Source organism: Natrix helvetica (assembly GCF_964273705.1).
Source record: "Natrix helvetica genome assembly, chromosome: 2".
Classification (NCBI taxonomy): Eukaryota; Metazoa; Chordata; class Lepidosauria; order Squamata; family Natricidae; genus Natrix; species Natrix helvetica.
Genome location: NC_138552.1, coordinates 106465512 through 106490826, shown reverse-complemented (window position 1 = coordinate 106490826; position 25315 = coordinate 106465512). Strand labels below are relative to the sequence as shown.

Below are 25315 nucleotides of genomic sequence, written 5' to 3'. Positions count from 1 at the left end.
GGCGGAGCCAGTTCGTCCAAGCTGGTACCGCCCCAAGCGCCTGATGGAACCAGATAGGTTCCAGACGGAGCTTGGGCCATTACCTGTAGCCCTGACCCGCGCTCGGTCGGAGGACCTAGTGGCCGCCTGGAATAGGGCGACGGCTGGGGCCTTGGACCGGGTTGCGCCTTTGCGACCTCTCCTACGGCAGCGACTCACCCGGGCACCTTGGTATACCGAGGAGCTCAGGGTGATGAAGCGCCATAGAAGACGTCTAGAGAGCAGGTGGAGGTCCTCACGCTCCGAGTCTGTCCGAACACAGGTAAGAGCCTATTTACGGACCTACCTTGTGGCATTGAGAGCGGCCAAACGTAGACATTGCGCCGCTCTTATTGCGTCTGTGGATAACCGCCCTGCCGCCCTGTTTAGGGTGACCCGCTCTCTCTTGGTTCAGGAGACGCGGGGGGCACCCTTACAGGGAAGAGCAGAGGAGTTTGGAGAATATCTACAGAACAAAGTCGCTCAGATCCGAAGCGGATGGGCCCCCTCCAGTGGTCTGGACGGGCCGTCAACAGCGAGTCTTGTGAATCCACTCTGGGAGGAGTTTGACTCTGTTGCCCCCGAGGATTTAGACAGGTTGCGTGGACGGCTACGACCCACCACATGTTCATTGGACCCGTGTCCCTCCTGGTTGGTACTGGCATCCTGGGAGGTGACACGAGGCTGGCTTCTGGGCCTGGTGAATGCCTCGTTGGGGGAGGGATCCTTACCATCTGCCTTGAAAGAGGCAGTGGTGAGGCCCTTACTCAAGAGGTCTTCGCTTGACCCAATGGAGCTAGCTAATTATTGTCCAGTCTCCAACCTTCCCTTTCTGGCGAAGGTTGTTGAGAATGTGGTGGCGCAGCAATTTCCACGTCACCTTGATGAATCCGACTATCTAGACCCACGCCAGTCCGACTTCCGACCCGGACACAGCACAGAGACAGCCTTGGTCGCGTTGGTCGATGATCTCTGGAGGGCCAGAGATAGAGGTTATTCCTCTATCCTGGTCCTATTAGACCTCTCAGCGGCTTTTGATACCATCGACCATGGTATCCTACTGCGCCGGCTGGAGGGGATGGGAGTCCGAGGCACCGTTTTGCGGTGGTTCGGCTCCTACCTCTCCGGCCGGATGCAATATGTGTTGACGGGGGGGCAGAGATCGACCCTGAGGCCACTCTCTTGTGGAGTGCCGCAGGGGTCGGTCCTCTCGCCCCTTCTGTTCAATACATATGAAGCCGCTGGGCGAGATCATCCGTGGTTTTGGGGTTGAATACCATCTGTACGCTGACGACACTCAGCTGTACATTTCAACCCCGAGCCACCCCAACGAGGCTGTTGAAGTGATGTCCCGGTGTTTGGAAGCCGTTGGGGTCTGGATGGGGGACAACAGACTCAAACTCAACCCCTCCAAGACTGAGTGGCTGTGGCTACCGGCGCCTCGGTTCAGCCAGCTGACCCCATCGCTGGCCATAGGGGGCGAGCAATTGCCCCCTGTGGAACTGGCGCGCAATTTGGGCGTCCTCCTAGATGCCCGGCTGTCAATGGATGACCATCTGGCAGCCGTGGCAAGGGGGGCGTTCCACCAGGTTCGCCTGGTGCGCCAATTGCGCCCCCTTCTGGATCGGGATGCCCTACACACAGTCACTCATGCGCTGGTGACGTCTCGCCTAGACTACTGTAACGCTCTCTACATGGGGCTTCCCTTGGGACGCGCCCGGAGACTGCAGCTAGTCCAGAACGCGGCCGCGCGGGTTGTCATGGGGAGCTCTAGATACTCCCATGTAACACCTCTCCTGCGCGAGCTGCACTGGCTACCTGTGGTTTTTCGGGTGCGTTTCAAGGTCCTGATTACCATCTTTAAAGCGCTCCATGGCACAGGACCTAGTTACTTGCGGGATCGCATCCTCCCACATACATCCCTGCGGCCAATCCGCTCTCACAGGGAGGGGCTTCTCCAGGTGCCGTCCACTAGGCAATGCCAGCGGGCGACGCCAAGGAGTAGGGCCTTCTCTGTGATGGGCCCAACCCTCTGGAATGACCTCCCCCCCGATATCAGAACCACCACAGACTTCCGCTCCTTCCGACAAAAATTGAAGACTCACCTGTTTCGATTAGCTGGCCTGGCATAATTATAATTGTGACAACTGTTACCTCCTGGAAACATATTCTTACCTGGTTATTTATAGGGTACGGTTTTAAATTTAACTGATTTTAGGGTTTTTAGAACCAGATTTATATTCTTCCGTACAGTTCTTTTTAAATTTTTAACCTCCTCCTTATGTGTATTTATATCTGTATTTATATTTGTATTTGATACTTATTGTTTGTTGTGTGGACTGTACACCGCCTCGAGTCCTTTTCGGGAGAGGGGGCGGTCTAGAAATTCGAAGAAAATAAATAAAAATAAAAAATAAAATAAATTTCCAACTTTCCAGTTTGGCCTATAATTCTGTAGTTTTCTGGTGACTTCCATTCAAATATTAACTGGATGATGTCTTAGTTAGCTTTTTATGGAAGCTAGGTGCTGCAATATAATTAGATAGGAGAGGAAAGATCCAAATTAAAAACCCAATTTAGTCAGAACGTTATTCCTAAATAATGTTATTCTGAACCTAACCAACCTGACAGGGTTGTTTAGGAACATAACAATAATGGGGTGAATTGTGTATGCCTTGTAGGAAGGAAATGACGAAAATATTACGTTGATGGGATGAAGGTGTTTCTTGTGAAAGAAACATTATTTTACAAAAATATTTTTATGCTCCATAAAAGCATTCCCCCCTAAAAATATTACATCTAAAGTATGTTCCCTAAGGATAAAATGTTTCAATGTTATTAAAAAAAATTTAACAAGAGAAAAACACGACAAATTTTAGACCAAAAATAAAGAAAATAAAACATAGTGAATAAATAAGAAAGAAAAGAAGAAAGAAAATTGGGGGGGGGGGAGCAAAAGAGAAGAAAAGTTTATTAAAAAACGGCTTCCAATCTTCTTAGCAGCTTTATCATCTCTTTCCAAGATTACATCAACATTTCTTTCCATTCTAAACCATCAAATCCATAAATCATGAGTTCAGTTTTATTACCCTATATTCAGCAAGAAGTCCAAAATGGGTTTCCAGTTATTAGTAATAATAATAATAATAATAATATATTTATTTCTTAGCCGCACCCTCTCCCGAAGGACTCGGGGCGGCGTACAACGAAACATTCGAAATAAATATGTAAACAAAACAAACATATAACAAAGGTACACTAAAACATACATACATACATAAGGAGGAGATCGATTGATAAAAACAATTAAAATACTGTATTTAAAACCCCTAGAAATTAAATGTAATTAAAATACCCAGTTAAAAACCCGTCAGGAGCGATATGGTTAAATCAAAGTTGAGCCAGGCCAGCTGCTTGGAATAGGTGGGTCTTAAGCTTAATACGGAAGGAGCGGAGGTCAGAGGTATTCCTAATATCCGGAGGGAGGTCATTCCACAGGGCTGGGCCCGCCACAGAGAAGGCTCTACTCCTAGGCGCCGCCCCACGACATTGTCTAGCGGACGGCACCTGGAGGAGCCCCTCTCTGTGCGAGTGAATTGGTCGCAGGGATGTATGGGGCAGAATACGATCCCGCAAGTAACTAGGTCCTAAGCCATGGAGCGCTTTAAAGATAGTTATCAAAACCTTGAAACGCACCCGATAGGCCACAGGAAGCCAGTGCAGCTCGCGCAGGAGCGGTGTCACGTGGGAGTACCTAGTACTCCCCATAATTACCCGCGCGGCTGTAAATGAGACTATTTCCCTTTTCCTAATCAGACTATTAGACTCCTGTGTTTGGATGGAACACTGTAGAATCTTTTCACTCCCAGATAATTACAACTCCCAGATTAAGGCTATTTATTCATTTATTCATTTTTGTCATGTGTATATGTATCACAAGCTCTACAAGGATTCCTGATGTTTGATAACAGCCCACTTAAAATCCGTATAAATAATATATAAATCCAGTACAACGTGAAATCAGCCATCCTCCCTGATGTCCTTAATCTAGTAACAATCTCAGCTATTAGAAACTCTACAGAAAAACTGCTAGAATACCAGAGTGAGTTGATTTGTTCCTGTAATAAATTGCTGGGAGCTCAACTTGCTCAACCTAATGTTAAAAGAAGACATAACTTTGCAAGATATTGCATTCTGTAGTTCCTCTGCCAAAAATCCCTGTTGTGACACACTTCCTGCAAAACTACTTAAAACCACCCTTGTTCTTCATTACTTCATAAAGGAAAAAAGGAAGGAGTTTTTACAATATAAATCCTTTTGCTGCTGTTACTAAATACTATAATCATTTTGCTTTAAGAAAATGAATTTATTCACTAGACCCTATGCTATAATTTGCTTTGGTTCACACACATTGTAGTAAGTCTCTCTCTCACACACACATACACACATATACTTTACCCAACATGATTAATGCATTATTCCAAAATGATATCAAATTTAAATGTATGTTAACCCTTCAAAAGAGAAAGATTAGAGAGATAAAATAGCTATAAACATATTAAAAATCCTATACACAGCTATAAACATATTAAAAATCCTATACACAGCTCAGTAGTCCTGCTTTATTCACTAGATTTTCTAATTCCCTCATAATACAATCTTGAAAGAGGCTGTAAAAAAATGTACTTTGGCTAATTCGGCAATGAAATAAAATTACCGTTATTACTGCTACTGATACCTAAACACATATGCTTATAAAGTAGAAAGAACTTCTACTTAGAACTAGAAAGAGTGCAGAGAACAGCAACAAAGATGATTAGGGGATCAGAGGCTGAAACGTATGAAGTATAGTTGCAGAAATTGGGTATGTCTAGTTTAATGAAAAGAAGAACTAGGGACAACATGATAGCAGTGTTCTAATATCTAAGGGGCTGCCAAAAAGAAGAGGAGTCAAGCTATTCTTGAAATCACCTGAAGACAAAACAAGAAGCAATGGATGGAAACTAATCAAGAACTAAACTAGAAATAAGGAGAAATTTATTGACAGATGGAACAAGTAATCAGTAGAACAACTTTCCTCTAGAAGTTGTGAGTTTTGAATTGAATTGAAAGACAAAAAAGATAAGTATAAAAAGTGGAAAGAGGGGGACATAACTAAGGCAGAATATCAGCAAATAGCCCGAGCCTGTAAAGATGAAGTGAGGAAAGCTAAGGCTCACAATGAAGAAAGGCTTGCCACAAAAGTAAAACATAAAAAAAAGCTTCTTCCAACATGTTAAAAACAAGAAAAAAGTTAAGGAAACAATTGGTCCATTGCTGGTAGAAAGTGGCAAGAAGGTGACAAACAACAGGGAGAAAGCAGAACTATTTAACTCATTTTTTGCATCTGTCTTTACACAAAGGGATAAAACAGTCCAACCTATCAAAAACAGCACCACAAAAATCAGATTAGGAACACACGTTGAAATAGGAAAGAAAATGGCAAGTGAGCACCTGTCTACCCTAGACAAGTTCAAATCACCAGGACTGGACGGATTACACCCCAGGGTTCTGAAGGAACTGGCAGACGAGATCTCAGAACCACTGAACTATATCTTTCAGAGATCCTGGAGCACCAGGGAACTGCCAGAGGACTGGAAAAGAGCTGATGTGATTCCCATCTTCAAAAAAGGAAAAAAAAATAGTTCCAGGAAACTATAGACCTATCAGCCTGACTTCAATACCAGGAAAGATTCTGGAAAAGATAATCAAGCAATGAATTAGCAAACACCTAGAAGTAAACAAAGTAGTAGCCAAAAGCCAACATGGGTTTGTCAAAAACAGATCATGCCAGACTAATTTTATTGCATTCTTTGACAAAGTGACAAAATTAGTGGACCAGAGGAATGTCATCGATATAGTTTACTTGAACTTCAGTAAGCCATTTGATAAGAATGTGGGTTAGACAGCATCACCACCAGATGGATTCGTAACTGGCTGACCAACTGCACTCAACGTGTAGTTCTCAATGGAACTGCATCTACATGGAGGGAAGTTTGCAGTGGAGTACCCCAAGATTCTGTTTTAGGCCCAGTACTCTTCAACATCTTCATCAATGATTTGGATGAGGGAATAAATGGGAAACTCATCAAATTTGCAGATGACACCAAGCTGGCAGGAATAACCAATACTCCAGAAGATAGGCTAAAGATACAGAAGGATCTTGACAAACTTGAACATTGGGCACTATCTAATAAAATGAAATTCAATGGTGAAAAGAGTAAGGTTCTACATTTAGGCAACAAAAACGAAATGCACAGGTACAGTATAGGTGGTTCCTTGCTCAATAGTAGCAACTGTGAGAGGAACCTTGGAGTCCTAGTGGACAACCATTTAAATATGAGCCAGCAGTGTGCAGCAGCTGCCAAAAAAGCCAACACAGTTCTAGGCTGCATAAACAGAGGGATAGAATCAAGATCACGTGAAGTGTTAATACCACTTTATAATGCCCTGGTAAGGCCACACTTGGAATACTGCATTCAGTTCTAGTCGCCACGATGTAGAAAAGATGTGGAGACTCTGGAGAGAGTGCAGAGAAGAGCAACAAAGATGATTAGGGGACTGGAGACTAAAACATATGAAGAACGGTTGCAGGAACTGGATATGTCTAGTTTAATGAAAAGAAGGACTAGGGGAGACATGATAGCATTGTTCCAATATCTCAGGGGTTGCCATAAAGAAGAGGGAGTCAAACTATTCTCCAATGCACCTGAGGGTAGAACAAGAAGCATGGGTGGAAACTAATCAAGGAGAGAAGCAACTTAGAACTGAGGAGAAATTTCCTGACAGTTATAACAATTAATCAGTGGAACAGCTTGCCTCCAGAAGTTGTGAATGCCCCAACACGGGAAGTCTTTAAGAAGATTTTGGATAGCCATTTGTCTGGAACGGTATAGGGTTTCCCGCCTAGGCAAGCGGTTGGACTAGAAGACCTCCAAGGTCTCTTCCAACTCTGCTATTGTATTGTATTATATTGAGTGCTCCATCATTGGGGATTTTTAAGAAGAGATTGGACAACCTCTTCTCTGAAATGATATAGGGTCTTCTCCTTGAGCATGGAGTTGGGCAAAGAAAACATGTATAAAGTAATTTGCGTCATTTGTGTGATTACATATTTGACTTAATTACATAGTGTGCATGAGATTACATATTTGTCTAATTATACAAATGACATAAATTGATACAAATGATAGAAATATATGATGTAATAATGTCAAGTGGGTAATTAGGCAAATGATATAAATGATCTCAGTTCATCAATACTGTTTCAGAAAAAAACAGATTTTGCAGCTGAAATCTTAACCATATTTCATCCTGTGGCATTCAAAATCCACTGCATTGCATCCATAAAAATCAAGTTCTTACTGTTTGCAAACAATCTCTCCATTAACTGAAAGTAAGGATTTAGAAGAAACCATGATGAAAGTAAAACTGGACTGACAAACCCAGGTTGATACAGCGTTAAACATTAAGGAGACAAAGCAGAGGTGGTATTCAGCCAGTTCTGACAGGTTCTGGAGAACCGGTAGAGGAAATTTTGAATAGTTTGGAGAACCAGCAAATAGGCTGGCCCCGCCCCCAATGCCTCCCAGCTGATCTTCTTTTGTTGCCCTGAATAGGAGAACGGAGCTGGAAAGCAAATTAGTGGGATGGGGAGGGAATGGGGATTTTGAGGTATCCTTCCCCAGCCACGTCCACAAAGCCACGTCCACAAAGCCACACCACACCCACAAAACTACGCCCACGGAGCCGATAGTAAAAACTTTTTGGATCCCACCACTGAGACAAAGGTACTGTCAAGCAGTGAGGTTGGTGACTTCACCATTTCTCTTGAAGCAATAAAGTGGTAAACAGTTTGTTTCAATAATTGCTCATAACAATGAGGGCAGTGACATTCAAGATCATGAAAACAAAGCATATTGCAATGGCCAAATCCATCAGAATAGTTAAAGCGTTTTTCCCAATAATGTATAAGCTATGAAAGCTGGACACTTCAAAAAATGAGAGAGAGAAAAGTCATTTAGTTACATATTTGGAGATGGCTATCCCAATTCTGATATAAATTAATCCCCAATCACCGCAATCAACAAGTAAAAAACCACACGCAACCAGGCACCACATAAATGCTACACATAGAATTGCCCAAAGCACACATTCTGCCAGAGAGAAGTTCCCTGAGAATGAACTCTGAAAGCACAAGTCTAAAAGCTCTGGCCCTAGAGACTGACCCAGATTGGGTCCTGCAACATTATCCTGGGATATGTATATTTGCCTTCATTCATGATATAAATAAAGCCTAATGTGAAGAAATTATCAGCAAGCAGGAATTCATTGACTGTAGGCCATACTGGGGAATTATAGGAGCTGAAGTTCACACATCTTCAAGCTGCCAAGATGGAGAAACTCTGCTCTAGACATTAGGTGAATAAATGATGGGCAGGAAAAAGATGATAATGCTTGGCAATGGCTAAGGGGCTGAGAATGAATGTCATATAGGTAGGATTAATGAAATCACTGGAATGTCCTTGGATAATCTGTGGGTTGCTACAGAATAGAATACAGAATAACAGAGTTGGAAGGGATCTTGTGGGTCATCTAGTCCAACCCCCTGCTCAAGCGGGAGATCCTAAACCCGGGATGGCTAACCTATGGCACACGTCCCACAGGTGTCATGTGGAGCTATTTGTCAGGGCACACAAGGCATTGCCCTGTCAGCTGAGTTTAGCCTTTTTAAAAGCCATTTTTCACCCTCCCCAGACTCCAGAGGCTTTATAGGGGAGGGCGAAAAGAGCCTTCCCCCCCCCAAGCCTCCGAAGCACAAAAAAACTGGCCCTATGGGCAAACTGGAAGTTCAGGAATGGACTTCCGGTTTGCTCATAGGGTCGGTTTCAGCCCTCCGGAGGCTTCAGGAACCTTCAGGAGGCTTTCCTGAAGCCTCCGGAGGGCTTAAACCGGCCCTTCGAGCAAGCTTATTGCCATTTGTACCTTTTAGTGGAATGAAAATTTGGGTCATCCTTATATGAAAGAAATATAGATTCTTTCCAGATATGGAAATATTTGATTTGCATCTAGGTATGATGTTTCTGTGCTGCACCCCGAACAATTCTGAATGCTGTGTGAAATTGGAAGAGTCCGTGGTTCTCCAGAATGTTAGGCAAATGTGTGTGTGTTTCATTCCTGCAATTTGAGATGAAAGATGGCAGGAATTGATTTCAGCAGGGAGAGGGTCTTGCAACTGTACCAGTGCTCTGCCACTGAATTTTGTGCATACCCCAATAACTGTGACATTTTTATCCCCCCCCCATTCCTCTCCCACATTTTCTCAAAAAAAAAAAGGACTGAAAATGCAATGTTTTTTTCCGAGAATTGCACTAAGAGCTGGTTGTATAACAAACGGGACACTCCCAACTTTTGTGCTAGTTTTCCTAAGAGTTGTTATTTAATGTAACAACAAGTCACATCAAAGTGGCTCTCTGGGATACATCATATGAACATCACAAGCCCAGTGGCTACAGGGAACTTATGAATCAGCTGTATTATCTTAAGATGATTCAAGGAAAACAGAGAACTTCAGTCTGTGTTCTGATGACCTATAGTAACCAAGTCAGATGTACCATCTTTTGATATTGTAATCTAAAATCCTAAAATTGTTTGAGGTAGGTCTATGGCCACTGGAGATTTATACTGTCTTTAAGAATCATCCAGTCATTGTAGTGCCAAAATAATATCAATGAGAAAAGGCATTACATCATCCGAGTGACGGCTGTTGCTGGATTATGCTCAAAATCCCGTGGAGATTGTGCCAATATCTTTTCCCCCCCATCTTCCTGTCACAGCATGGCACATATGCTACTCTGCTATTTTATGTCAGTTTGCTTATGGTCTTAGAAGGAGGGAATGGAAAAACATTTTAAATGGGCCAGGTTCCTTGAAAAGCAAACCTGCCATCATGATTTTTTCTCACCTCACTTTAGATGAAGGTCTGCAGGAGAGCTATGAATTATATCCCTCTATATCTTGGTCCACAACATGATATTTAAGTGTATTTTGATTGGCATTTCACAAGAGTATCTGCTACATGTAGATTTTTTTTAAAAAAGAATATTCTTTTAATAAAAGGGAAAAAAGATAACATTCTGCAAAGCATCAGCTTCAAATGTCATTTATGGGGGCTTGGTGCTTTGTTTTGCTTTGGTCCTTTAAAGGACAATCTCCCCCAAGGTCCCTTCCAACTCTGCTATGGTATTGTAAATGATTTATTATTGTCTGTGCCTATCATTTCAGCCATTTTCATTTCAGCCATTTTCTTCTTAAAACATGCTGCCAAAATTCCAGTTGTGCCGTTAGCCCCATAAATGTAGATATCTTGACCTATGTCTGTTATATGTGTGTTTTTCTTTCTGTAATTAAAGAGTTATTTTGTCAGGGTGGAACTACAAAGTAATGTGTTTTAATGAGAGGAACATCAAAATAGCCCTGCTGAATTTGTCCTAAGCTTAACTAGCAAGTCTTCTGCATTATACATTGGCCCACCAGATGTACCTAAGAAGCCCTAAATGGGAAATCAAGAGATCCTTTCTTTCCCATTGTTGTTCTTTGGCTTCTAGTAGGATTGCTTCCATGGCTCCTACCCAGTTTAGTAGTCATGGATAGATTTGTTCTTCCATTTTTGTTTCCTCCTACAGGAACTGGTCAAACTTCTCCACAAAGCTCTAGAGGCAGCACAGCAAGAGAAACGAGAGTCCTGCAGATATCTGGTCACAGCTACGGAAAAAGACAGGCTGGAATTAGTACGTCACAAAGTGAGGCAGATTGCTGAGCTGAACAGGCAGGTTCAGGTGCTAGAGATGGAAAAGAAAAACCTGGAGCAGGAGGCTGTTTTGAAGGAGGAGCACCTCAAGGAGCTGAGAGAACATGCACAACTCTTGATGGACAAAAATGAAGCCAAACAACAAGTCATCGTCAAGCTGACAGAACAGCTCACTGGAGAGATGCCCCATTCGGTTACCAAGGCAGACCTCATCATGACCGAGACCTTGTACAAGCAACAGGAACAGATTGAACACCTAAAGGTACCTTTGAGAGGAATTCACAACTAGGCTCAAATTGTATAATCAGTGGAATATTGTTGCGTTTTGGCTATATAGCCTTTCACAATTTCATACTTATTGTTTTGCCAATGATATGCTTGTGCGTTGCATATATATGTAGACACTCCTAAAAATAGAACAGGATTGGGCAACAAATTCACCCTCCTAAAAACTACTGACTCATATTTAGTTTACAAATTTGCGGCAGTTACAATAGAGAAAACGTGTTTCAAATAGATGAACAATACCCGCTTGATTTTTGGGAAGCCAGAGATACCATTCAATTAAGATTTCCCTGTCTGACAATAAAAAATCTGATGCTATTGTAGTTCTTGGCTTTTCCCTATAAATGAAAAACAGAGAACATATTTATGTAAATTAGGATACACTATGCATAGTTGTTTACATAAAATAATCCATGTCATTGCACAATGAACTTTGTAAGATTCAGGCAAGCGGCACAGCTACGATAAGCTCACAATTCGCACCACTTATGTGCAGATTTAACTTTTATACATTTATTAGCATGGGGAGGGCATAGACTTAGCGGCTGCAGCCAAAACTGACAGAACTGATGGAAGTCAGTGTGGTCACATGACATCGTGCTTAACGACCTTGCTACTTCGCTTAGTGATGGAGTTGCCAGTTCCTATTGCAGTTGGTAAGCGAAGGCTATCTGCACCGTAGCCTCTTGAAATAAGTCTTAAACAGTATTTTAAATGAACTGATAAAACCTTATAGATTATAGATGCCTAGTGTATCTGCAGCAGTCCACATAAAAGGTTTCTTGTTGATGATCTAAGAATGTGATCTAAGAATGTGTTCCTCTTTGATTGGTCCTAAACCAGAGAAGGCTTTGAACTGTATCTATTGCGTGAATATCCATCAATCTGCCTTGAGTCCTCAGTTGTATGGGGCTTAGTTCTGTAAGTCATTGGTCTATTTATTTGTGTGACTTCAACATTTGTCAAAGTCTACACAGACACTAGAAGGGTGAAGGTTTATGTTACATTTTAGGCCTATGTTCTTGATCAATTTGGAAAACTAGGAAAGGGTCACCACACAAAAATAAAAAGAGCCTGATCCATCCTTCCTTCCTTCCTTCCTTCCTTCCTTCCTTCCTTCCTTCCTTCCTTCCCTCCCTCCCTCCCTCCCTCATTCATTCATTCATTCATTCATTCATTCATTCATTTCTTCCTTGTTGATCCTGGTGTCCATCAATTTATACCTAACTGCATGCGCATTTTAGGGAGAAGGTTACTTTACATGCTTTTTCATGTCTTTTTCTCAGGATGATCTTGAGGCATACAAGACTCAGAACCAATTTTTGAACTCCGAAGTCCACCAGGTTAGCAAAATATGGAGCACAGTGGCACAGAGAGAAAAAAACCTTCTGATGAAGGTAAGAAGCAAGGCTATTTGACTCACATTGGTGTTTTGATTTTCTTCTTCCGTTTTTAATTTGATTTTCAAATATATAGGAAGTTTTCTACTTGTCTGTCAGATACAGGAACTTTAGGAACTCTTTTTATTTGCTCATTTCTCATGTCTCTGGCATATGATTGTTCACATGATGCAGTCTGAGGAGGGCCACTTGATTGGCTTCACCCCAATTTTGGGTTTTGGGGCTAGCTGCGGGTTCAATGTTCACATGTGTTTACCCATAAACACATCTATGTGCAGATTGGTTCAGTGCGATTGCAACATTTCAGGATTCCCTAGATGTAGATAGACAAAATAAACTTGCCATCAAATTGCTGTTACAGTTAACCCAAATGATTCCAATTGTAACATAGTCAACAATAAATGATGCAGTCTGCTAAAAAGCCATTACTTTTGTTCATAAATAAGTACGAAACATGTATTTGGGGAAGATGTATTCAAGAAGAGCACACCTTTTGGGGGAAAAATCATACTAACAGCTAGGTGAATGTAAACTGGAAACCATCAAGTAAACTGGAAACCATCAGTGAATTCAGTGTTTTTCCATTTTTAATTTACAAAATTTGCAATTCTGAGAGGAACCAAAGTTGGGTTGAGAGGCACAACCCAATGGAGACTTATCAGTAAGTAGATACTTGAGTATAGGAGTTTCATGATGGTAAGAAATATCCATCTGTAGATAGCTGCTAATGCTTGTTTTCCCCTCTAATTATGCAATTGAGGCATAAATATCATCCACATATCAAATGCCTAGCCTCATAAACTGATGGTATGAACTATCATCTTCAAATAGAGACTGTATGGGCATCTGAGATAGTTTGACAGATGACCAAGGAGCCGTCACTGAGCAGGGGGCTGGACTTGATTACTTATAAGATCCCTTCCTACTCGATGATAGTATGAATTATCATCTAAATAGGCCCCTAGCATCACATCCAAAATGAGGCAATGCAGTTAAAAGCAATCTTGATGATTAGCGGATGGGATGATCAGTGGGAAAAAGAGAATCCTTAATTTAAACCAATGTTTTACTATCATTGACTGATTGCTAAATTCTTATGAAGAAAATAACATACTGCAGTTGTTACTTTTTGAGAAAATATTGCCAGGGCAGAATTTTTTTCACCATTCCTAAAGCTGACTGGCACCAACACCTGTTGAATTCCCACAGCATATAAAGTGTTGCAAAACCAGCAGTGTGGTGTGTCTCAGTGTTCTTTGCAATACCTCCCATGTATTCATCTCAGGTGGTCTTAAAATCACTTCTCTTCCAAAAATATCATGAAATCCCAATTCAGAAAAAGTTAACAGAATTGCAGATTTCTTGCAAAACTAATGGGGGAAAAAATCCCCATCTAATAAATATGCAAACATATAGGCATGCTACGTACTATATGAGGGGTGCAATGGCCTAGCAGCTGGGCTTGTCAACTGGAAGGTTGGCAGTTCGAGACTTAAATGCTGTGGGATAGGGTGAGCCCCCCTTCTTGCCCCAGCTGCTGCCCACCTAGCAGTTCGAAAGCATGCAAACGCAAGTAGAGAAATGCTACTTCGGTGAGAAAGTAACAGCATTCTGTGCCCCTTGGCGTTTAGTCATGCTGGCCACATGACCACGGAAATGTCTTCGGATAACATTGGCTTCCTCAGGTAGGAAAGGGAGATAATCACCGCCCTCTAGAGTATGGGATCGCATCCTGCCCCATACATCCCTGCGTCCGATTCGCTCTCACAGAGAGGGACTCCTCCGGGTGCCGTCCACTAGGCAGTGCCAGCGGGCGACGCCCAGGAGCAGGGCCTTCTCTGTGATGGGCCCGACCCTCTGGAATGACCTCCCCCCCGATATTAGAATAACTACTGATCTCCGCTCCTTCCGTAAGAAACTCAAGACCCACCTGTTCAACTTAGCTGGCCTAGCCTAACTGTAGTTTTGTATCCCTCTAGCCTGTTTTTTAAATTTTTAGGGGTAGGTTTTTAGGTTGTTTTAATTTTTAACGATACTGTACAGCCTATTATTTAATCTGTTTTTATGGGTTTCTAAAAATATTTAATTTTTGTATATTGTTTTTACTGTGGTTTGTACACCGCCCCGAGTCCCTTTGGGGAGAGGGGGCGGTCTATAAATTTAATAAAATTAAATTAAAATTAAATTAAAGCAGGGGAGTCCTTTACCTTTGCATACTATATACAGGTCAAATGAAGAACAGGACACATGAGTTTATACTAACAAGATCAGATTCCTGTATCAAACAATTGATTTCAATACTCCATATGTTAATCTGTAGATGGTTGCTTTATTCTTTTCAACAACAAAAAAAAACCTTAAAAATCAGAATGCATTCAGAATGAATCTAAGAGGCAGATGGAATAATCCTCTGTTTTGACAACTTTTTTTTCTCTTCGTGCGGCAGTGTGCTCAACTCCAAGCCCACAATTGCCAGATTGAAAGCAAGTACCTGATGTCACTACGGACCCTGCAGGGGCTGCCGGATTTGGCTAAAGAACACATGGCATTGGTGACGGGACTCATTGAAGAGGCGCTGCAATGGGATATGAAGGAAGAAACGCTGATTCCTATTCCGCTAAGCCCAGTCAAGTAAATTACTAATAGGTCCATTTATGGCATGCCTATGGATCAGTGATACCTTCAGTGGGGTGGGGAAGAAAGCAAGATTGGGGGCTTTTCTTCCTGTGTTGTAACATTGCACACTCCTCCAAAAGGGGCGGAGCTTCCAGTGCAATGCCACAATGCTACTTCCAGCATTCTAATGAAAGCCACCAGAGTCTGCAGATGGGATGGTTTGTATTTGCACCAGGGTCACTATGGCTGGAAGCAAGAATTTCAGATTCATTGTTTCAACTGATGGCCCACTGATAATGCTACATGGCCTTATGCTGCTTTTGCAATAACGTAGGTTAAGTTGAGGTAGGATAACTTAGCTTTAGTTGCTGGTTGTCACTTGGGTATTCAAACAGCAGACAAACTTAGATCACTTTGCTTGCCTTATTTTTGATCCGTGTTATTGTAACAGCTAAAAACAAGTAGATCATTAGTCTGACTAATTTTTATTGAAGTGCACAATTATCAAACGCTAGGCTTCCTTCCAAAAGGTGCCTCCATTTAAAAAAAAACATTGTTACAATGTTTGTACAGTATGCTTAAAGATAATTCACATTTTCACTGCCCACGTGGCCTAATAATTTGTCATTTCCCTAATTCTGTTCTTTCCACTGTTTAGTCAATATGATGATTACGGGTTTATGACAGTTCCTGAATATGAAGCTGCAGACTGGAAGCTCTTGGCCAAAATCCAGGCCCTGGAGATCAAATGCACAAATCTGAACAAGGAGACCAATGAGAAACCTCTCTCTGAGCGATGGAATAACCTTGGGGAACTGACTCCCTCCTCGGAACTAAAAAGCTTATTGCGGTGTGGTGTCCCATCAATGCATCGCCAGAGGGTATGGAGGTGGATTATCAGCCATCGGTTAAAGCAAACACGCTGTCCTGGTCATTACCACAACTTACTCAAGAAGTGTGAAAATGCTGAGCACCCAGCTTCCCAGCAAATTGAACTGGATCTGCATCGCACGCTGCCCAACAATAGACATTTTATGTCACCGACTTCCCAGTTTATTCCCAAACTCAGAAGAGTTTTACTGGCATTCTCCTGGCAAAATCCAACCATCGGCTATTGCCAAGGACTGAACAGGTGCCTGCTTACGTTTTTTTCTACTTCTTCGTTTCAGATGTAGCAAAGTTTTTTTAAAGAATCTTCTGGGTCTTCAGCATATTTTGTTGTTGTTTTCATTTTGCTGTGATTTTCAACATTGAAAATTCAGATTTGTGACCATCTGAAGTGTCACAGGTCTAATGTGTAATATGTTTCCTGGTTTTAGTTATAATGGTGTCTTACTCATCCTAGACTGGCTGCCATTGCCTTGCTGATCCTAGAAGCGGAGGAAGAAGCTTTCTGGTGCTTAGTGCATATCACAAATAATTTACTGCCTCACGATTACTACAGCAACACATTAATAGGCTCGCAAGTAAGTCTGAGGCTCCCTTCTGTGCTGAAGAACAGGATAATTACAGAATCTTATACTGTGAGAAATAAGTAATTTTGAGAATTGCTTATATTATAGCAGAATCTATTGGGAGGGTCTACAGAATACAGAATAATAGAGTTGGAAGGGACCTTGGAGGTCTTCTAATCCAACACCTTGCTCAAGCAGGAGACTCTATACCATTTCAGACAAGTTGTTCTCCAGTCTCTTCTTAAAGGCCTCCAGTAATGGAGCATCCACAATTTCTGAAGGCAAGCTGTTCCACTGGTTGACTGTTCTCACTGTTAGGAAATTTTTCCTTAATTCTAGGTTGCTTCTCTCCTTGATTAGTTTCCATCTGCTGTTTCTTGCCTTGCTGTCTGGTGCTTTGGAGGATAGGTTGACCCTCGTCCCCACTTATTTGTGGCAGCCCCTCAAATATTGGAACACTGCTATCATGTCACCCCTAGTCCTTCTTTTTCTGGACCGGCCATACTCAATTCCTGCAACCGTTCTTTATATGTTTTAGTCTCCAGGCCCCTAATCATCTTTGTTGCTGTTCTCTGCACACTTTCCAAAGTCTCAACATCTTTTTTTTTTAATATGGTAACCAAAACTGGATGCAGTATTCCAGATGTCTTACTAAGGTTTTATAAAATGGTACTAATATTTTTTGTGAACGTGCAACTCTCTGTTTATGCCACCAAGGATTGCATTACCTTTTTTGGCGGCGGCTGCACACTATTGACTCATATCTAAGTGACTGTCCACCAGGACTCCAAAATCCCTCTCACAGTTACAGCTTTTGATGTGTATACTGTATATGGATTTCATACACTAAAGTTGATCTTATTGCAATAGCTACAGTGTAAGACTGTATGTTTGTTTCAAAGTGCTGGAAATAATATTAAACATACTTTATATGGTTCCAGACAGGAGTAACTAAAAAACCCTCATTTTTCCATATAGATCTTCCTCTCTATAAGAATTATCAACCCCTTGAAACCATAGAAATTATGAATAGCCTTTCTAACATAGGTGCTTATCACTACGATGTTTTGCCAAATCCAGGTAGATCAAAGAGTTTTCAAAGACATCTTATCAGAGAAGCTTCCCAGGCTGACAGCGCACTTGGACCAACTTCAAATTGACCTGTCCTTAGTGACCTTCAACTGGTTCCTGGTTGTTTTTGTCGATAGTCTTGTCAGTGATCTCCTCTTTAGAGTTTGGGATGCTTTCCTCTATGAAGGTGCAAAGGTAAGAAAGTTATATTCATCCACAAAGTTGGTTAAGTGTCTTCGTATATTTCCCAGCAGCCAGACCCATTTTAGACCAATTTTTTGGATTCCTAACACGTTCATTGAATCTTTACTATCTTTGTAAATTATTCAGGTGTGACTATATCCTTCCAGTAATACAGTACATGAAATCAACCAAGTTTTCTTTTTGTCTCAGGTGATATTCCGTTACGCACTCGCAATTTTTAAATATAATGAAGAAGCAATATTGAAGATTCAGGACAATCTGGAATTCTATCAATACCTTCGTTTTTTCACCAAAACTATCTGTGACGGCAGGTAAACATGTTCTTAGAAGCCAAAGGCAGTTCAGGAAAACCAACGCAGATCAAGTAGTTTAAATAACATATAGCTGAGGCAAAAGGGGATTAATAACGATGGTACAATGGCATCTCCCAAATATCGTGTTGTGCATACTTGCATCTTGTCAGAATGCAAGCACATAATAACAGCATTTGAGAGATAATGTCATTATCCAGATGACACTTTTCCATCATCGTAGTTTGCTGCAGATGCTTTTGTCTTATATAAAGCTTCGATTAACTGCATATAATAAAAGCTTCCCGGGAAATCCGAATTAGTGTGAAATAAGAGAGGCCTTTGGCAGAACAGCACAAATACGTTGATCTTTGGACTGGCACTTTGCAAAACTGCTATATTTTGAAGAAGGATCTTTCTCTTCCAAATGTATGTTCAGCCAGAGTTACCAGGTTTCTATTTCTTCTTTGGCTCATGTAGTTCTCTTCTTTCAGAAAGCTGATGAGCATCGCCTTCGGTGATATGAATCCATTTCCCATGAAGCTGCTTCAGAATCGACGCGAAGTTCACAGGTTAAAAGTGGAAGCTGAGCTGAGAAAACTGGAACAGCTGAAAGCCCAGTATATGAAGGAACAGGCTGAACATGCTGACAGCCAACTAGATGGACCCGCGAGTGAGGAGGAAGAAGAGATGTAACTTTCATTTACTCTCTTGGCATCTCTAAACATTGCCTTGGTTTGAAACACAAAGGCAGCAGTTATTTATGATAAACATTTGGCACCTGGTGCAATGAATGCAGATGTACTGGATAGTTTGCAAGTCCACCACAAATAAGGGTATATCATGCCTTATTTTCATTATGTCTTTTCTGAATATTTTTGTGGTGCAGAAAAAAAATCCTGGATTGCATTCCACTCGAGATTTTCTGCTAGTCTGACTCTAAATCATTAGTATGATGTACGAATACAGACATTATGGTTTGTGAATCCTAATTTATGGCAGGCCTGCACAACTCGTTGAGAAGAAAGGACCATATTGATAAATTAAAAATAATTGCAGGTTGCATAGGAATACCTGATGCACTGATCAGCTAGCAGAGTGGCAGCAAGGCTGGTTGTTGGCAACATCACTAAAGCCTGAAGGCACTTGGCGGTGTGTCTTTTGGGAAAGCCACGGGAGATCCTTCGTGATGGTGATGCTTTTTTGGTGGCAGTGAATTTATTGACCTTTTTGAAAACGCTAGTGGACCTTCACGGCTGCTTGCCGGGCCACATATGGCCCACAGGCTGAAAATGCAGGCTGATTTTGGTTTACTAGTACCCATGGTGCATTCAAGTGTGGCTTTTTCAGCCAACCATGGGCGAAGCAAAATGTGGATTAACCCAATGTTTGATTCATACTTTTATTGTGAATATACTACATTTTCCCTTTTTTGCTTTCCTCATTTTATAACAGGCTTTCTAATCAATCGGCTTTCCTCAGAGATTGGACTGTTTTTCAATCTTAGCAACTCTAACTTCTTGTTGGTTGGGGAATTCTGGGAGTTGAAGTCCACACATCTTAAGTTGCTGAGATGGGGAAACACGGAACTAGGTGATTCTTGGGGGGGGTCCATTTAGAATTACCATTTTGGGATTCTATTACACAACCCACGACCCTTTAGGGTTGTTTCAGAGCTAATTCCTTACTACATTCAGGAATATTGTTTCAGAGATATTTCCTTAACACATTCATTCCTCGATGCCTTTAACAGTGGTGCAGCTTCTAATGTACTTGAACAGGTCTTAAAAATTCAGGGATATATTCAGAGATGTATCTGCCTTGAAAGTAACCCATATTGAACTGTATAGCACAGTCAAACATCCAGAGTTACCGACGGAGAATGTTTTATGACATTTTATATTATGTTTTATAAAATTTCACAAATTTCAATTCCATAGAAGTCATAGTCCCTGGATTTTGAATATATTCTATAAGGTAGCTCATTTGAGGTACCTTGGTTCAAAAAACATTGCCCTATGTGTGATGAACCATTCCACCTAGTCAAAGGTTACGAGAACGAGAATTTTAGTAGCATACAGATAGTTGAATTAGATTTTGTGGGTTTCAGAATGGGAAGGGGAGGAAAGTAACTACACAATCATCTTTCTTAATGAGATTTGGGGATATTTCTTCAGCACTTTGCTGAACAAATTTTCATGCCTGGGGCCAGGGGGGGTGGATTGCTGCCGGCATTACTGCCGGTTCGGCGCACAAAAAACATGTGCAACTTTGCACTTTAAAAGGTCTGCGCAGGCGCAAAACGTTAAAAAGGAAAAAAAATACACTTCTGCAATGAAAATTGTTCTGCGCATGCACAGAACCGAAAATCAAGATGGCAGCGTCGTAGGAGAACCGGTTCAGGGGCGTGTGGCAGGCCTGGGTCGCTGCCCGTTCCTGCGACAAAGGCCACCAAGTTACTGCTGGTTCAGCCGAACTGGTCCGAACTGGTAGGAACCCACCTCTGCCTGGGGATTAGAAAATAGAATCATAGGATTGGAAGAAGACCTTGGAGGTCTTCAAGACAGGAGGCCTTAGACTTAGACCATCCCTGTCAAATGGTTGTCCAGTTTTGGACAACCTCCATGATAGAGCACCCACAACTCCAGGAGGCAAGCTGTTCCATTGATTAATTGTTCTCATTGTGCATCTTCTTTTCCTTTTCCCCCGTTACTAATAGATAATTGTAACACTTGGAATCCAGGTCCTCACGCAAAGAGATAAGAGTCAAGGAATATGTTCCTTAGGTTAAAAGCAAGAATGCAAAAGGCAAGGGGTGGGGGTGAGGGAGTGCCTAGGTTAGGGTTAGCTCCCCCCCCCCTTTGCCCATTGTTGCATTTCCCACTACTAGCTTCTTCCTACAACAGCCTCGGTGGTGTTGCCTGCTGCTGCTTCTTCAATCCCGCACATCTTCCTACCGCCTTGTCACCATTCTGCACTCCGTCCTCTAAATCTTTTCAAATTCATTCAGTCATTAGGATTGAAGCACTTTATTTATTTATTTATTTATTTAAGTTGAAGGAGCAGCAAGTCCGGGTTCGCTCCCCAAAAATCCCCCCCTCCTCCTTTTAACAGAGTGGCCTTAACAAAGCAGAAGGACTTTGTAGTGTGACTTTGAAATTGATGAAAGACACAGGAAGCTGTTTCTGTGTCAGCTAAAAACGAATGGCATGAAAACTTGCAGGGCATTTATTGTTAAAAGTTATCTTCAGTGTCATATCTCCCCCTGCTGATAGGTTGTGGAACTGCGACAAAATACCCCTACAACTGAATAAAAAAATAAAATGGCTTCATTCACTTTGATCCCAACCTTGTCCATGTTTAGAGTGTTGCACATAGCATGCTGTGCAAAGTCCATCCCTGTGGTCAAACAACAGTGGACATAGGAAGAATATTTCTTCATAGTCTGCTCCCATGATGGAACCCTCTAAGGCAGGGGTGTCCAAACTTTTTGTGAGGAGGGCCAGATTTGGTGAGGTGAAAATGTGTGGGGCCGATCATTCAGCCTGACATTCTTTGAACCCTTAACATTAAATGCGAGTTAACTACCGTATTTTTCAGAGTATAAGACGCACCAATATTTTGAAGAGGCAAATTTAAAAAAAAGTTTTTGCACTCTCCCACGAAAATGGGCCTATTTTTTAAAGGGCATGAATAGCCTTTAAGAGGCTTCTAGAGTGCTCCTGGAGGCTGGGGGGCGGGGGGGGGGCAAAGTTGAGCAAAAAACGTTTTTTGCTCATTTATGCCCTCCACAGTCCCCAGGGGCACTCTGAATACCTCCTAAAGGCTATGCACAGCCATTTTGGTGAAGGGGCAGAGTTTTGGGAGGCAAAAAATGCTGTATTCAGTGTATAAGATGCACCCAGATTTTTAGCCTCTTTTTTGAGAGGAAAAAGATGCATCTTTATACTTCGAAAAATACAGTATTTTATGAAAGACTAAACAAATAACTCCAGTGGGGAGAAGAGGCTGCGGGCCGCTTGAAATTTGAAAAAGGGCCACATTTGGCCCCCGGGCTGCACTTTGGACATGCCTGCTCTAAGGGGATTTAACATCTCAAGAATTGCTCTTGTTAGCTTAAGAACCTATCTCTGTGTGTATTTTAATGAGGTAGTTAATTAAGTGGTGCATATCTGTCATTCATTTCATCCTCCTCAATTATGTAAACATTTGCCAGGGACTCCAATCTGAAATCTCCCATTCTATGATGGAGACTTAACTTAACAGCTGCAATTATCTGGGCTCAAACTAGCATCCTGTCTGAGAATGGAAAAGACTACAGAATAGGGCCTGAGGCAGAACTTTCTGAGAAGGCAAAGCCTTATGCAAGTCCTCCAGAATTGGCTGGGAGTTCTGTGCATATTTCAAACAAATCACTTAGCTAAACTTAGCTAAATCTGCTGTAAGCACAACCTTTCTCTGCTTTTCCTTAAAACTTATAGCTATTTGTCTGAAACGGTATAGGGTTTCCTGCCTAGGCAAGGGGTTGGACTAGAAGACCTCCAAGGTCCCTTCCAACTCTACTATTGTATTGTATTGTATTATAGCTTCTATTTGTACAGGTAAAAGTGCTTCAATTTTAATGATTTTAATGTGACTCTTAAACATCCTGTCCTAAAAAGGGAGTTGCTTTCACAGACCAGAAAGATATTGTTTTCTTGTGAGATATGAAACATTTCTTCCGATTTATTTTTGAAGTTTCCCCAGCCCAACTGATCTGTTGACTGAGCAAAAACTTCTGATTGTGCTAGCAAATTGTCTTCAAAAGACTAGTGTAGATGCAGGTTTATGACAGATATTTGTTGCTGGCTTAAACCAGCAGAGAAGAGAGACGGTAGAAAGAATTGATTTTCCTGTCTGGCCAACACTTTTTCTTACCTGGCATGACAGACGCATGGTATTTTATTATTGGCAACTACCAGAATAGCCCAAAAAGTGGCTGCAAAGCAAAATTACCAAAATCCTCCATATCCAGGTCAGTGTGATACAAAACTATCTGAAAAGAACGTAGAAGCAGAAACTAGATGATGCTATTAAAACCAGGCTGTGTGCTTTCCTTGTAACCAGCCATAGCTGATTCTCTATGCTGCTTTGTCATCTCTTGTAAGGGCACTGACTGTTCCTGAGCAACCAGATCAGAGTCGTCCGATGATGCTTCCTTCTTTCCAGAAGTTTCTAACGTTAAGGAGCTTTGCTTTGTGTTCTTATTTACCTGATGCAGAGAATGGATTCTTAAGAGATAGGCCCCGTAACGTTTGTGGCCCAGTGCACTTTCAGTTCAGAGTTGTGGGATATGAGAGAAGGCTACTACCCATCTTCCTGATATGATGTTGCTTTTCTCCCCTGTTTGAGCTAAATTCTATAGTTACATATCTTTGCGACTAACCAGTTTTTTTAAAAAAGCTTTAAATAAACAAATTATAGTTCATGTGTATCTTGTTGGTCTGAATGAATTTTGGCCTGCTTCTTTGCAAATTCCTTAGAGTGACATGTACTGGTCTTGCGCCCCTCTTTTCTGATTCATAAACTGAATGGCCTCCTTTTCTTATTCCATCAAAACAAAGCTAAATTTATTGTTGATTAATTAAAAGGAAAAGTGGAATGTAAATGTAACAATACTAACTATATTGTCATTTAAATGCATTGATTTGATTTATTAAACTAAAGACACTTTTTATTTAAAGTTCCCTTTTAAACCAAGATGGGTTATTTTGTACCATTCCTTGAGATATGTGGGGAGGAGGGTGAAGAAAAGCACTGACCTCCTGAGCTCATTAAAAGCCTGAATTAGGTTTCATTCCCAGCTACCTTGATCTTTGGTTTCAGGTGTCGGTTGAGAAACATAGGATTATCTTTCAAGAACTGCTTTATAAAAAATTGTCATTTAATGAACATTCATTCAGTGATCATTCAAGTTTACAACAGCACTGAACAAAGGATTTGTCATGGCTAGAATAACAAGGACTAATCATAACAACCCCATGATCATGTGAACAAAATCAAGGCTCATGCACATTTGCAACTGCCACCGCCCTTCCCCAGCTGATCTTTGTTAGCTTTGCCTATGTCCCCTCAGTTGGATTCACCACCTTGGCCTCATATGAGGAAGGTGCCTTGGAAACATTCTGCAAGCTCACAGGTGGATGCCATGATGCTTTTTGCCACTACCACCTGGGTTTTTCTTTTGGGAGTCATCTGGGACTTCTTTTCATGAAAGGTGGCTCTATATGGTATGTTAAAGGCCCCAGTGCCACCATTGCAAAAGAAGGACTCGACCAATGGTGGCATGCATGGGGCAGGGGCAGCTGAATGTAGTGGGTAAACGAGCAGCCAGAAGGGTAGAGATGGCCAGCAAGATAGTTAGATGTGGGAAATTTAAATGGAGGCAATCCCTTAGATCTTCCAAGAATGGGTTTCCATTTGGATGGGTCTTCGCCTAAAGACCATATAACATTCTCTCAACAACAGCAAGTGGGATTGCCAGAATTATGTCAATAAGTGGACAGTCTGTGATATTTCACTTAAGAATCATATCATTTAGTGATGGTGTTGCTGGTCCCAAATAGGGTCCTTTAAGTGAGGATTACCTGAATAGGAACAGAGATCATTGACTCATGTAAAGCAGATCTGTCTATTTGGGATGGCATCAACCACACAAATGCAGATTAGTCATTCCCGAAAATCCTTTTATTGTATATGGGAAAAATACTTTTGTTTCAGCTTATTTTGTTTGTTTGATTTGGTTGTAATACATTATCATTCCATGCAGCCATTTGGATAACAAGATGGTAATATACCTGACTACCTCTTACTACTGTTGCCTACAACTTACAAGTTCAACTAACCTGGGTCACATTGAATTGGAAGCAACTGAACACTGAATGAAAACTGAAGAATAATAGCAACAAAGAAATAATAAACTTACCTGTAAAATAAATCTTTTAAAAATCACACACTTGCAAGTACTTGTGCGTGTTTAGTAGTAAATGTTATTCATTAATTTTACATTCTCTTATTAACCATTGATAGTTGTGTTGTTGTTGTTGTTGTTGTTGTTGTTTGATTATCAATCAAAGCATTAAAAACTTG

The 25315-nt window shown here is 41.5% G+C and overlaps 1 protein-coding gene across 4 annotated transcripts in view; it reads left to right on the top strand.

Annotated features, from left to right (window-relative positions):
* Positions 1-25315, top strand: part of TBC1D2 (TBC1 domain family member 2) — a 46017-nt gene extending 20702 nt beyond the window's left edge. For 3 of the 4 annotated variants that reach the window (XM_081942260.1, XM_081942261.1, XM_081942262.1), the window contains 8 exons: positions 10743-11129; positions 12439-12549; positions 14999-15183; positions 15827-16300; positions 16514-16634; positions 17703-17888; positions 18087-18208; positions 18682-19618. In XM_081942260.1, coding sequence (XP_081798386.1) covers positions 10743-11129; positions 12439-12549; positions 14999-15183; positions 15827-16300; positions 16514-16634; positions 17703-17888; positions 18087-18208; positions 18682-18883 — 1788 coding nt within the window. In that variant the 3' untranslated portion in view covers positions 18884-19618. Of the gene's footprint in view, positions 1-10742; positions 11130-12438; positions 12550-14998; positions 15184-15826; positions 16301-16513; positions 16635-17702; positions 17889-18086; positions 18209-18681; positions 19619-24995 lie in introns of those variants that run through there. The other variant, XR_014174458.1, reaches the window with a different exon arrangement.